Genomic DNA, 13,713 nt, shown 5'->3' on the forward strand with positions numbered 1-13,713 from the left:
TGGATTATCATAAAGAAGCTTAAACACTTAACTGTTGGATAACAAACTGTTAAGAGTCACGACAATGTTTAAAGTCATAATTCACGATCACTCTGAGGCTCACTGTCAGAGATGACTCGACAAAAAGGATTTTAGCTGCTAAATAAAAGATTCACCTTATGAAATGCACGTCAGATTAAGAATATCTTAAAGAATATCTTTAAGAACACTGTCACGTCTTTATCTCACTGTGAGACAGACTTTTCCAACAGGAAACTGATTTTCAGTAAGTGAAAGCAGCAGACATGTTTTACAAGACAAGATGTTGTAGACTTAAATTGGCAGAAATTAAAAATATATATTTTTAATTAAATTAGGTTGGCATTGACAAGAGGTTATCCACCTGTTGCATTGATAATCATCATATTTATTATAATGAATAAATGTCTGAAATACACTAATTTTAAGCCTATTTGACCATATTTATAGTCAACATTATTGTTTCTAACACACGTTACTGTCCTGCATTTAACATCAAAAAGAAATAAAGCATGTGAAGTGAAAGGTAACAACAACACAGATGATAAACTGTGAATGTGGATGAATTAACCCTGCAGGACGGGACGGTGATCATCCACACGGTGCGTCGCGGTCAGTATATGCGCTGCTTGCGGCCGCCCTGTGACAGCTCTCTGCCGCTGTCCATCCTCCACCTGGCCGTGTCGTGGGAGGGTCACCTGCTCGTCCACACCTGCCTCGAGGGCAAGGCCACGCTCAAGGTGCGCGTGCGGGACGAGAAGCAGATTAAGATTTAAATGAGCGAGTAACAGGAGAGTAAAAGTGTTTTGTTGTCGTTGTCGTCCCCTCAGGATAAAAATGCTCTGCACCTGTACTCTGTGAATGGAAAGCACCTGTGCAGTGAGACTCTGAAGGAGCAGGTGACTGACATGTGTGTATCTGGGGAACATGTGGTCACCGGCAGTGAGCAGGGACTCCTCACCATCCGTGACCTGTACAGGTAACACACACACACATAGCCCCAACTTTCATGTTCATTTAAATTATTCTAACATCAAAACTGATTTGATATCTCACTGTGAGACAGACGGTGAAGTTTGTCAGCCACTCACTCTCCCACACCAAAGCCCACAGAGAAAATCAGTGATTTTAACATCACACACACACACAGGAGTTGTTGATCCACTGCTGCCTCCATCACTAACTTCTAATGTCTTATTTTGTCAATTTGGCATTTGAAAACCATTGCTTTGATTTATTGTTGTGACACAAAGTGACCACACGAGGTAGCAGTAGACCAGCAGCTTCAGTGTTCTGAAGATGTCGTAGACGTAAACGGACGTAGGTGTTATGAGGAGATTGTTTTGTTACAAACAGGTACAGGTACAGTGTGTGAAATCTGTGAAATGTGCACAGTCAGAAGATTAAGATTGTCCATTGTCGTCTCCTGGTTAAACACCTGACTGTCTGTGCTCCTCCTCCACAGTCTGTGCCTGAGCTCCGAGCCCATCGCCATGCGCGTGCCAGTGCGCTGCGTCTCCGTCACCAAGGAGCAGAGCCACGTGCTGGTGGGCCTGCAGGACGGGAAGCTGATCATCGTGGGTGTGGGGAAGCCGGCCGAGGTAAAGAACTCACTGAGGAACTACATCGCTCAGAGTCTGGAGGGATCTCCGCTCATGGCCTCCCCGCTGCTGGCGCCGCTGAGAGCGCGCTCGCCCACGCGGCTGCTGCACCAGCGTGACCAGCTGGTGTTCAGCCCCGCCTCCAGCTCCCACAAACACTAGCTCTCACACTCACTCCACCCACCTGTGGCTAAGCCCCGCCCCTCAAACACAGAGGGCCAATCAGAAACACAGTTTCTGGCATTTTCTTTGGTTGGAATGTGTCATTTGTCCTGTTTTAAACGCCTCAAACATCCCGTGAGGAAGAATCAGGGACATCTAGTGGTGAAATGGCAGGTTGCACTCACGGTCAACAATCGTCATGGAAATAGCAGCTGAAAAAAAACTGCAAAATCAGAGCAAACGCAGTTATCGTCGTGACTCCTGTATGTTTGAATGAGTTACAGAGGGGCGGAGCTTAGCCATCAGTCATTCTCAGGGGCTCACCCACCACATACACACACACACAGTGCTGTTTTGTTAGTCCCTCTCATATTGTTTACATGACAGCTGACGAACACATTAATGTGACGACATGAAACAAGAGACACACTGTTACACTGTAACAACGACCTCGTCATCTTCTCATCAATCTCATCAATCAATCATTTCCCTCCTCCTTCTCCCCACCTCCTCTGTCACTTCATCTTCCTCCTCCTCCTCCTCCTCTCAGATGCGTTCAGGTCAGATCAGCAGGAAGTTGTGGGGCTCCAGTAGGAGATTGACTCAGATTTCTTCAGGAGAGACCGTCTACAACACGCAGCACGACCATCATCACCAATCACAGCCCTGACTCCTCCTCCTCCTCCTCCCTGACCCCTCCCCTTGCACACCGTCAACCCAGTCAGCCTCCACACACACACACACCTGATTCTGTTTTTTTCTTAATCTGTCATTGTTCAACACAGTGTGTGTGTGTGTGTGTGTGTGTGTGTGTGTGTGTGTGTGTGTGTGTGTGTGTGTTGTCCTGCGCTGGATTGAGCGTATGGTGCTGGCGCTGTGGTTCAAATCCTCAGCAGCACACGTGCACACACACACACATGCATGCGCGTGTGTGTCACATGGCCTTGTCGTCTCAGCAGCCTTACACAGCGCCATCATCAGTCACATGACCAAACTCTCCGCCTTCCCCACTCACACATGCTTTTGTTTTAATTCATTTGTTTATTTGTCGTTGTTTTTTTGTTTTTTTTGACAAATATTTTGACAAACGACAAACGTCGCGTTTTCGGTCGGACTGTAAATAAAGACGTTGTGATGATGTCACGTGGAGTCTGTGGAGCTCCGGTGTCAAGGTCCCACCCCCCACATCACTGTACGCTGTCAATCATGTTTTTTTCCATAAACATCGATCACGTTTTTTGTTTTTTTTAATCTTATGGAGGAGGCGGGGCTACTGACCTGTACTGCCACCAGCCACCAGGGGGCCATCTTCATTTTCACACTACAAGCTTCCGTGCGAAGATTTAAGACACTTTTATTTCCTGCGAATGTCGTCGTTTTTTTTACTTGAATCCACATTTTCGTTTTTGAATCGTTTTTGACAGTTTCCGATGTCTGAAGAAGAAAAGTCGTCCGTGTTAAAAGCAATACTCCCCCCCCCCGTTTTTAGATTAACCAGGATTATAAATGTGCTCTAACCCCGCCCACTCAATCCTCCGCCGTCATTGTCACGTCTCATTCTCACAGTGGCTGATGTCGTCAGAGTTTGTCAGATCTTTGTGTCTTCGTGTCGCGTTTTCACAAAAAAAAAATCTTTATGTCAGTGGTTCTTTAAGTCAAGTTCGAGAGCTGTAGCTGATTAAAATATCGGACAACGTTTGGATGCTGAAAATCGCGGACTGAAAAGATCGGAATTAACAAGAGATATTTGTTTTTTGCCGTAGCCGTAAACGTTATCTGCAAATTTCATACATTTCTGACAGAAAATCACTAACTCGTGATGCAAATAATGCAAAGATGTGACGTTTGTAAAAGTTTGTCGGCGCTGAGATTTTCCAGTTGACCCTGTATCGTATCAGGAGAGGGCGGGGCCAAAATAGCATCAGGAAATAGTTTTACATGGTTACGTCATGTGGTTAAAGGTCGCTCTGTTGTTGGCTAAGAGTTGGCTGTAGCATTAGCTAGAGGTGAGTTAGCTTTAGGGTTAGCTCCAGGTGAGTTAGCTCTAGTGTTAGCGCCAGATGAGTTAGCTCTAGTGTTAGTGCCAGGTGAGTTAGCTCTAGTGTTAGCTCCAGATGAGTTAGCTCTAGTGTTAGCTCCAGATGAGTTAGCTTTAGTGTTAGCTCCAGATAAGTTAGTGCTAGCGTTAATGTTTTTTTACGCATTTAATTTGCGTGAATAATCACAAAATCATGCAAGAAACGCGACTTAGCAGATCTGTTTGCGTTGATTTAATTCCGTCCTGCGAAGTTCCCTTGACCCTAAAGGAGTTAGTTTCCTGTCCCTGAACGTCTCACAGGGTTTTATCAATGGACACAAACTGTTTTTTTCTTTGTTTCTTTTGTATTTTTTGTGATTTTTATGTTTAGTTTTATTTAAACGTGGCAGTGAGACGCAGAGCAGACACCCGTCCGTGTCCCTCTTGAAGACATCTCCTCTTGTCTCTGGTCCACATTCAGACAAAAGACCACTGTTTGAGTGCCTTTATCCCGGTGTGAAGTCGTGTTTTTCCTCTCATTACTGAAGCTCAGTCATTCCACCACTTTAATCTACACTTTTAAAGAATGAGAAAATCACCGCCGTCATTCTCTGTGTCCTCTCTCACCATAATGGATGTGTATATATCTGTGATTATTTATGAATACAGTATATAGATATATATAAATATTATGTACAGCATGATTTTTATTTCATCGTATTTGAAAAAAATGTCCTTTTGCACTTTCCAGGTACTAAATAGTTTTAACTGGGCTCATTAATCTGTACAAAAGCTTTGTATACACACATGGAAATGATCATTAAAGTCTGTTCTGAACTCATCGCCTGCGTCTGTCGTAACAAAGAAGCAGACAAACAAAGCAGGTGAGATCGACTTTATCATGACGTTTATTCAGCTGTGGAAACTTCATGCAGTGACGGGGTACGAGCAGATGGAGGCGCTCTTCTGCTCACAGTCCACTGTTGTCCACCCGCTCTCATCTGCACAACAACAACATCATCATTACTGTTTATGAAATGATGTTTAATATCATTATAATGTCTTTATTTTTCAAATTTAAAACCAAATAACATAAATATTTTCTCAGATCAACGTCCAGTTCAGAAACTTTGTGACCTTTATTCCACCAGGAGAAAAAAAGCCAATATAAACATCCATTCATCTGAGATTTAAAAAACAACAACAATGCTTGTTCAAATAAAGAAGTTTACGTTTAATCTTCTGTTGTCAAATGTCAAAAATAAGCAGTTTTACTGTCATAAAGACGTGTGTGTGTGTGTGTGTGTGTCGTACCTTTGCGGAACATCTCCACGCACACACGTTTGTCGGCGTGGATGTTTGGATGTCCCGGCATCCAGACGCTGTAATTCCACTCAGATCCATCTTCCCATGATGCCTTCTGGTCCTGAGGTGTGTCACACACACACACACACATACACATGAATAATGTTTGTAAAGGCTTATGTGTGATCTTTTTCCTCCTGGTTTCACTTCGTGTCCAGATGGAAGGTTTTAAAACAAAAGGTCAAAGGTCAATGTTTTCAGCCAAGTAAGAATAACAGCACGAGTTTGTGTTGATAACAAATGTGATGACTTTGTCCTTGTCTCCTGTCAGAGCCACAGGAATGATGTCAGTGAGAGGTTCTGACCTTGACCGTTCCTCCCAGCCAGGTCAGCACCGGCCTCCTCTGGCCTCCCTTGGTCACCAGGGAAACCAGGCGGTCGTGCAGATCGCGGCCGGTCACAGAAGCGAGCTCGGCGTTCAGAGAACGAGCTCTGCAGTCGACCTGGAACATCACAGAAACACAAACGTGTGAACAGACGCACACTCAGGACAGGAAATGTGCTGGTGGAGGCTCTGACCTGTGCGTCCTGGAAGGTCAGCGGCGTCGGGTTGAACTCAAAGCAGTTTTTATTGATGACTTCACCCCGACAGGATGTGATGTGTGTTTGGATCATTGAGGCAGAGGGTTCGGTTCCCTGTCTGAAACCTTCTGGGATCTTGTGAACAGACTCAGTTCCCTGCCTAAAACCATCTGGGGTGGACATGATGGGTTCAGTTCCCTGTCTGAAACCTTCTGGAATTGACTTCACGGGTTCAGTTCCCTGTCTGAAACCTTCTGGAATTGACTTCATGGGTTCAGTTCCCTGTCTGAAACCTTCTGGGAGATGAAAAGCACTGGGTTCTTCCACCTCATCCACATCTGGGACAGACATAGATTCTGTTCCCTGTCGAAAACCATCTGGGATCTTATGAACAGGCTCGGTTCCCTGTCTAAAACCATGTGGGATTGACAACATGGGTTCAGTTCCCTGTCTGAATCCATCAGGGATCTTATAAACAGGTTCACTCCCCTGTCTAAAGCCATCTGCGATTGACCTCTTGACTTTGGCTCCCTGTCTAAAACCCTCTGGGATCTTATGAACGGGTTCGGTTCCCTGCTAAAACCATCTGGGAGATGAAAAGCACTGGGTTCTTCCACCTCATCCACATCTGGGATGGACATGGGTTCAGTTCCCTGTCTAAATCCATCTGGGATCTGATGAACGGGTTCAGTTCCCTGTCTAAAACCCTCTGAGATCTGATGAACGGGTTCAGTTCCCTGTCTAAAACCCTCTGGGATCTGATGAACAGGTTCAGTTCCCTGTCTAAATCCATCTGGGATCTTGTAAACCAGTTCGCTTCCCTGTCTAAAACCTTCTGGGATGGACATCATGGGTTCAGTTCCCTGTCGGAAACCCTCTGGGATCTTATGAATGGGTTCGGTTCCCTGTCTGAAACCCTCTGGGATGGACATCATGGGTTCAGTTCCCTGTCTAAAACCATCTGAGATCTTGTAAACCGGTTCGGTTCCCTGTCTGAAACCCTCTGGGATCTGATGAACAGGTTCGGTTCCCTGTCTGAAACCCTCTGGGATCTGATGAACAGGTTCGGTTCCCTGTCTGAAACCCTGTGGTAGATGAGGATCAGAAGTTAGCTCTACTCGTACCCATCCACCAGTTTGGATCTTCTGAGCTGGAACATCATCAGGAACTGAAGGACAGAGAAACACTTTATTGATGGACTCTCTTTCACGTTTGTATAAACTAGGATAGTTTAAAGGTCTGGTTTCCTCACGGTCTTGGTTCAGCCAGTGTCTTCTCTCCATTTCACCAAATCCATTCCCCAGAGACGCTCGGATGAAAGCTGGAGGAGACAAGAAGAATGAGCGTCTCCGTCCTGGTGCTGAGCTTCAGGTTGTCGGTGTTCGTACGTACCCACTCTCCTGCTCATGTCACTGATGTCACGCTGCACCTGACCAGGAAACCTGCTGGGAGTGCCATCGTCACCAGGGACGAGTCCAGAATCAGAGTCCGAGTCCAGCTGGAGGGAGGACGTCGTCTGGGAACCTGGACGAGCTGCGATCGGGAGAGCTCGGATTCCTGGGACACGTGATGTAAATAAACGCAGGTGGTTTGGTTTTTATCAGAACATTCGGGTGTGATGTCGTTATGACCACGGTCGCTATGGTAACCTGCAAACAGGTCAAAGGACAGCGATGGGGCGGAGTCTGTCCCCACTCGTTTCTCCTTTTTTCGACATGTCTGTCGCATTCCCACCAATATCTCTTTCATTTCTTATCCGAAGGATGTCAAAATCGGAATCTTTTTATTGTTGCTATTTTGATGTATTTATTTGTGTTAATTTATGTATGAATTTATTTGGTGGCTGATAATTTTCTCTAATAAATGCTGAGGTTTCAATGACGAATGATTAACTGTCGTTGTCGTAAATGTCTTTAATCACTAATGGTCAAAGGTTGAATTAGGGCTTGGTTGATGATATTATGACAGCTTTGTTGCCGTGGCAACAAAAAACAAGGTCAGATAAATATGGTGAAAGAAATTGAATTACATTTTTTTACTTAAACTTCTACATCTGAACTCATTAAATCACTTATTTAATCGCCAGAAATGAACGGGTGACAGAAAACAGCCCCATACACACATATGGTGGTAACCAGTGTCTTTCTTCTACATTAAACGACATATATAAAGCTTTCTACGCCCCCACTGTTCCACATGTTAATCAGTAGGTGGTGCACTACGTAGTTTCACCGATTAAAAAGATAAAAATACACTTGAGAAGAATGAGATTACAGTTTGTTTAAGGTTATAAATGAAGTTGTTCTCACCTGACAGAGTCAGGGCCAGCAGCAACACTGACGTCAACATCCTGTCAACAACAAACAATCAATAGAAGGATCAACAAGAAGGAAAACAACACTTTCAGCCTGTGTGCACTGCTTATTTACCTGAGGTGTGACTGTCAACAGTGAGCGACAGTGAACGCGGCTCGCAGACTAACGGCTGCTGTTAATAAACTGGCCTGAAGCTCCACCCCCTTCTGATAAAACACAATGACCAACTTTGACCTGGGCTGTTTCCTGATAAAAGTTAAATAAATATTTGACAGACTGAAGTCATTTAATAAGAAAAAGTCAATCGATGAATATAAATATGAAATAAAATAGAATAGTGCATAGTTTTGTTGATTTTAGATATGAAACTACAAATTCTACATTTGTACAAAAAGAATGTTGTCCTTATTCTTTATAATAAGTTGATGCTGTTTATGGAAATAACTAAAGTGTTGTATTTTATCTCTTAATGAGTGTTTCTTTCAATAAAAATATTTCTGGTTTAATTGAATTCTTCGTTTAATTTAACAAAGTTTCCTGGTCAATGATGAAGGTGTTGTCACTCGTCATCACTGAAGGTAAAAGTAAAGGTGAACGTGGACCGAGGGTGAGGTCAAAGGTCACTGCTCATGTTTATCATTTACATTTCCTCATTTTAATTTATTAATTTAATGCATGTTTTAAAATATATATCTGTATATTTAAAATACATGTATATATATATATATCTCTGTATATATTTCTGTGTAATTTGACGATTTACATTTTCTATATTACAAAAATACATAAATAATGAACAATTATTGTTTAAGAATATGAGGAGAAAAATAAAATAAAACGATTAAAACTACAAACATTTTAAAACAATGACTCAGCGAAATCAAAACTAACGCCACCAGGAAGCTAAGCAGCACAGCCTTCAAAATAAAGGGTCATAAGTCAATAAAAATAAGGTAAAACTAAAGTTTAAAAAAAACATCTGACATCAATCATACATGTATCACTGTTTATTGAAATGTTAAACTTCATTTAGCATATTTTTCTTAGCGTTTGACCGGAAGTTGTAAAAACAAGCACGGAAATGGAAGTAAAATACATATCGCGAGATAGTTCATCCGTGATCTCGAACACAACGCGCTGTTCGCTGTTGCCATAGGCTACACGCTACGTTACGTTACGTTACGTTACGTAACAAGCGCGACAGTGACGACACGTCGAGGCTAACACGGGCTAACTTAGCTCGAGAACTCGCTTAAAAGTCAAACACTCTCGGCGTTTCCTCCACAGAGACACGGAGAAGTCGAGCGGAGAGTACAGACAGACAGACGGACAGACGGACAGACAGACTGAAGGACAGTGAGTGTGTCTCTGAAGAAGAATATTAGTCCCGGAAATGGCTTTAGCTACAGCGCTGCGAAGACTGAGCGACGCCAGGCTACGACGTCTGTGTGGACGGACAGCGGCGGGGCTCACCGCCGGAGCCCGGCTCCCCGCACAGAGGAGCTTCACCGCCGGGACACACGCTCTGAGGTCGGTCACTGTACTCACACAGAGGCGGAGGGAGGGATAACAGAGCCAGAATGGACGGGTTTGTCCTCAGTTTCTCAAAGTTCACCGAAGAACCAAAGTCACGGACGTTACAAATCAACTTATGTAACGTTAGAAAAACACTGTTAAAATGTCTATTTGATATCATTATTAGAACAGTGAAAAATACAGACACAGAAGTTAGGTTACAATGTCAACAACGAATATTTAACGGGTTACTGTCAGGAAAATAAACAACATAGAGCAGATATGAGAGATTATACATCAACATAATGTCCAGGTTTATTTTCCTTTCAGTTCTACTTGTTTCAGATGTTTTAAGAGACAAAAAGCATCTTAAATTCATGAATAAATCCAGGGAATGTCCATTTTTTGTTATGTGATACAGGACAGAGAATCAGGAAAATTACATTATGTTTGTCAACTAGTGACAAAATAACCAGAAAACGTGACTGAAGTAAAGTATGTTTTCATTTAAATGTCTCAGTTACAACTCTGTGAGACATTTGAACATTTTAGACAAACCAAAGCCCATGAAAACATGTACAATAACATAAAATACCATCAAAAAGACTTTTAAAAAGAAAGACTTAAAGTGCTGCGTTTGTGAGGTGGTTCTTTAGTGAGTGTCAATGTACAGAACTGTTACATAGTGTCTCCACAAAAAACTAGCTTTTAAAGTTTCAAGCATAAGTTAAACATAAAACAATATTTTTGTGTGTTTTAAGAATATAAAATATTCTATAAATATAAAGTACGTATCTGATAATCGTCACAAAAATGTTTCAGAAAACATCGACTTCAAAAAACAACTTGTTTAAGTGTTTCAAAAAGTGTCTACACTAGCAAATGACTGGACAGGATATTTACATTTTTACCTGAAGAACTTTTTAAAAAGGTTTCTCTCAGTTTATTTGTCCTTTTTCTTTATTGAAGAGGCATTGTAGTTCAACAGCTACATTAATCACATTCTAGTCCAATCGTCTCCATTTCAGTAGATTTCAGTCCTCTCAGTGTGTTGTGACGTGTTTCTCAGGTACATGGAGATGTTTGTTGTCTCGGCTCATCATCTCCAGGAGTGAGACACGGCCGTGAGACCAGAGGCTGTCACTCACCTGCACACTTCAAACACCCTCAGGATCAGCTGGCAACTGTTGTTCAAGTGTCGCGTTTATCACTGTTAGTTTGTTCAGGCACAAGCAAATTTCAACTCATGATTATCCAGTCTGTGCAAAAAAAGACTGACTTTAACTCTTAAAAACGGCTCCGAAACACTTTTTATCTTACTCTTAGTAAACACTCACTCTTCCACACCAAAGTCCAGACAGAAAACCAGTCATTTTAACATCACACACACAGGAGCTGTTGACCCACTGCTGCCTCCATCACTCAGTTCTAATGTCTTATTTTGCGACTTTCGCGTTTTAAAACCCACATTTGGATTAACATCAGTGACACACAGTGACCACACGAGGCAGCAGAGGACCAGCAGCTCCTGTGTCCCCGCAGCTAAAATCACTGATTTTCTCTGTGGGCTTTGGTGTGGGAGAGTGAGTGTTTCACAGTTAACAGTGAAATAAAGACATGGACACGTTGTTAAGACGTCTTAGAATGAGACCGAGTGTTCACGTGTCAACACTTTTAACATTTGGACAAATGTTAAAAGTGCACGCATACACACAGTGAAGGCGGTCCAGTGTGTGTGTGTGTGTGTGTGTGTGTGTGTGTGTGTGTGTGTGTGTCCGTCCGTCCGTGTCTCCACTTTCAAGGCTTCTTCCTCTCAGGGCCAAACAGCCGTTGCTCAAACGCTGTTGACTCGCTGCTCAGGGTGAAGGTTTGGTCCACGAGGACCGGCCTTAAACTGCCTCACAACATCGTGTGTGTGTGTGTGTGTGTGTGTTCAAAGCAGCTTAATGACTTTATTTAGTGAAGCAGATTATGGAGGATTTTCACTGATCTCAAGTTTCCTTGCAGTTCACTGAGTTTCAGTCATTTTCACATGAGCCGCTGCAGTTATACAACTGTCCTGTGCTTTCAATGCAGTTCTGTTCACCGTCACATGTCCACTTCAATAAAATGTCTCTGTTTGTCTTTACTGGACAAAATGTAATTTTGCCAAATGTGAAAAATAGCACAAAAATACAAGTTTTGTACGCTGTGAGAACGCTGTGAGAACACAGTGAGAACACAGTGAGAACACAGTGAGAACACAGTGAGAACACAGTGATTCTGGCAGCTTTGATCTCCAGAAATGAGTGACTTGTTTGTACAGGTGCTTGAGTTTAGCTTCTGTGGTGAAGTTAAGACTCTGACATTTATGTCACTTTAATTGTGATAAAAGAAGGTGCTGGAAAAACATTGAAAACAACCTTGAAAGTGCTTGAATGTGACCTGTCTGTTTTTTGTCTGTTTTTCAGGTCGGACGACAAGGTGACCGTTCACTTTGTCAACAGAGACGGAGACAAGATCACGGTGAAGGGCTCGCCCGGAGACTCGCTGCTGGACGTCGTCATCAACGAAGACCTCGACTTTGACGGATACGGTAATGCACACGCACACACACAGACTGTGACTGCTGTAAGACACTGTGATGAACCGTGTGTGTGTGTGTGTGTGTGTGTGTGTGTGTGTGTGTGTGTGTGTGTGTGTGTGTGTGTGTGTGTGTGTGTGTGTGTGTGTGTGTGTGTGTGTGTGTGTGTGTGTGTGTGTGTGTGTGTGTGTGTGTGTGTAGGAGCGTGTGAGGGAACACTGGCGTGCTCCACGTGTCACCTGATCTTCGACGAGGACACTTACAAGAAGCTGGGAGCGGTCACAGACGAGGAGCTGGACATGTTGGACCTGGCATACGGACTCACGGACACGTAAGACACACACACACACACACACACAGACAAACAGACGAGTGGACAGTTTAATCGTTAGTTTGTTGACTTTGTTTCTTCATTTAAAGGTGATTTCAAAGTGTTCTGCTCCAGAACTTTGAATGTTAGTTCATATTTGTTCAATTCAGTTGAGCCCTGAGGCTGTTGACATGTCAATCAAACTGTGGGGGCGGAGCCTGAAGTGTAAACAGTCTCACGGTTTTATCAGATTTTATTCACAACAACAAACTTCATCTCACTGCTTGTTGTAAAAAGCGTGTTTTATCCGCCAGGTCTCGTCTGGGTTGCCAGATCTGTCTGAGCAAATCTCTGGACGGAATCATGGCCAGAATTCCAGAGAGCGTCGCCGACATCCGACAGAGCACAGACGGCTCCGTTTAACACACACACACAAGCCCCGCCTCCCTGTGGTCAAGTAACAATCTACCAGAACTGTTGTAATCTGCTCCATGGCAACATGTTTGGTTGTTTTTTTTTAACCTGACGACGACGACGACTAACAAAACAATGATTGTTTTAGAAAATAAATGATGTGGAATAAGAGATATTTATTATTACATCGAAACCTTTTCCTGTGTTTTTATTTGTTTTCACGTGCAGTTGTAAAAACATAAAGATGTGAAGGAGAACTTTAACTGAATTATGTTACACACACACACATATATATATATATATATAACTGTAGATTTGATAGAATCTGTGATGTAAGCTGGTGTGATTGTACAAACTGTAGAACACACGTCTGTAAACAGTCCAAAATAATTCAATAAATAACAACAATGATTCTAAATCAATGTGTTTCATGCGGAGTCATCAGGGTTTACATGTTGTCTCGAGTCACGCTTTTCCAACAGGAAACTGAAGTTTGTAAACCACACACACACACACACACAGGAGTCATTGATCCACTGCTCCGTCCGTCACTAAGTTCACATGTCTTATTTTTTTTAATTCAGCATTTGAAATATTTAATTTAGACTTACATCAGTGACACAACATGACCACACGAGGCAGCAGAGGACCAGCAGCTGATTTTCTCTGTGGGAGAGTGAGCGGTGTACCAACGTCAGTTTCTTTGATTTACAGTGTTAATGATCCTTGAAGTTATTTTACAGTCAAAATCACTTTAATCATGAACCAACATAGTTTCTTATTAATGAAGTGAATATTTATCTTTGTTTCATAAATTAATCTTTTTCCTTTTTATTTGTTTTCATGTGCTTTAAAAATGAATCTCCAGTTAAAGAAAATCTGAGTGTTTGTCCACCAGAGGGCAGCACTTG

The 13,713-nt window shown here is 42.7% G+C and overlaps 3 protein-coding genes across 3 annotated transcripts in view; 2 read left to right on the top strand and 1 right to left on the bottom strand.

Moving 5' to 3' along the window:
• nbeal1 (neurobeachin-like 1) overlaps positions 1 to 4,639 on the top strand; it is a 36,368-nt gene extending 31,729 nt beyond the window's left edge. The window contains exons 50-53 of the mRNA XM_044019586.1: positions 597 to 758; positions 849 to 997; positions 1,484 to 1,619; positions 2,332 to 4,639. Coding sequence (XP_043875521.1) covers positions 597 to 758; positions 849 to 997; positions 1,484 to 1,619; positions 2,332 to 2,451 — 567 coding nt within the window. The 3' untranslated portion in view covers positions 2,452 to 4,639. The remainder of the gene's footprint in view (positions 1 to 596; positions 759 to 848; positions 998 to 1,483; positions 1,620 to 2,331) is intronic.
• A 44-nt stretch (positions 4,640 to 4,683) lies between these two features.
• LOC122783488 lies at positions 4,684 to 8,034 on the bottom strand. Its single transcript, XM_044048329.1, has 8 exons — positions 7,995 to 8,034; positions 7,078 to 7,242; positions 6,938 to 7,006; positions 6,303 to 6,853; positions 5,683 to 6,258; positions 5,469 to 5,606; positions 5,113 to 5,224; positions 4,684 to 4,799 (listed from the first exon to the last, which is right to left on the bottom strand). The coding sequence occupies exons 1-8, from the start codon at positions 8,032 to 8,034 to the stop codon at positions 4,726 to 4,728; spliced, it is 1,725 nt and encodes a 574-aa protein (XP_043904264.1). The 3' UTR covers positions 4,684 to 4,725.
• Positions 8,035 to 9,189: 1,155 nt separating this feature from the next.
• On the top strand, positions 9,190 to 13,220 carry LOC122765361 (adrenodoxin-like). Its single transcript, XM_044019587.1, has 4 exons — positions 9,190 to 9,530; positions 11,966 to 12,090; positions 12,280 to 12,409; positions 12,703 to 13,220. Exons 1-4 carry the CDS (start codon positions 9,394 to 9,396, stop codon positions 12,809 to 12,811), a joined length of 501 nt encoding a protein of 166 aa, XP_043875522.1. The 5' UTR covers positions 9,190 to 9,393; the 3' UTR covers positions 12,812 to 13,220.
• Positions 13,221 to 13,713: the final 493 nt, after the last annotated feature.

The sequence above is a fragment of the Solea senegalensis genome, linkage group LG2 (genome assembly GCF_019176455.1).
Source record: "Solea senegalensis isolate Sse05_10M linkage group LG2, IFAPA_SoseM_1, whole genome shotgun sequence".
NCBI classification, from domain to species: domain Eukaryota; kingdom Metazoa; phylum Chordata; class Actinopteri; order Pleuronectiformes; family Soleidae; genus Solea; species Solea senegalensis.

What these genes read in the sequence shown, in the direction of transcription:
- LOC122765361 (XM_044019587.1), top strand. Translation starts at nt 9,394, where the DNA reads ATGGCTTTAGCTACAGCGCTGCGAAGACTGAGCGACGCCAGGCTACGA. An exon ending in GCCGGGACACACGCTCTGAG is followed by an intron (nt 9,531 to 11,965) that starts GTCGGTCACTGT and finishes TCTGTTTTTCAG; the next exon opens with GTCGGACGACAAGGTGACCG. An exon ending in CCTCGACTTTGACGGATACG is followed by an intron (nt 12,091 to 12,279) that starts GTAATGCACACG and finishes GTGTGTGTGTAG; the next exon opens with GAGCGTGTGAGGGAACACTG.
- LOC122783488 (XM_044048329.1), bottom strand. Translation starts at nt 8,034, where the DNA reads ATGTTGACGTCAGTGTTGCTGCTGGCCCTGACTCTGTCAG. An exon ending in GCTGGCCCTGACTCTGTCAG is followed by an intron (nt 7,243 to 7,994) that starts GTGAGAACAACT and finishes CACGTGTCCCAG; the next exon opens with GAATCCGAGCTCTCCCGATC. An exon ending in ACACTGGCTGAACCAAGACC is followed by an intron (nt 6,854 to 6,937) that starts GTGAGGAAACCA and finishes TCTGTCCTTCAG; the next exon opens with TTCCTGATGATGTTCCAGCT.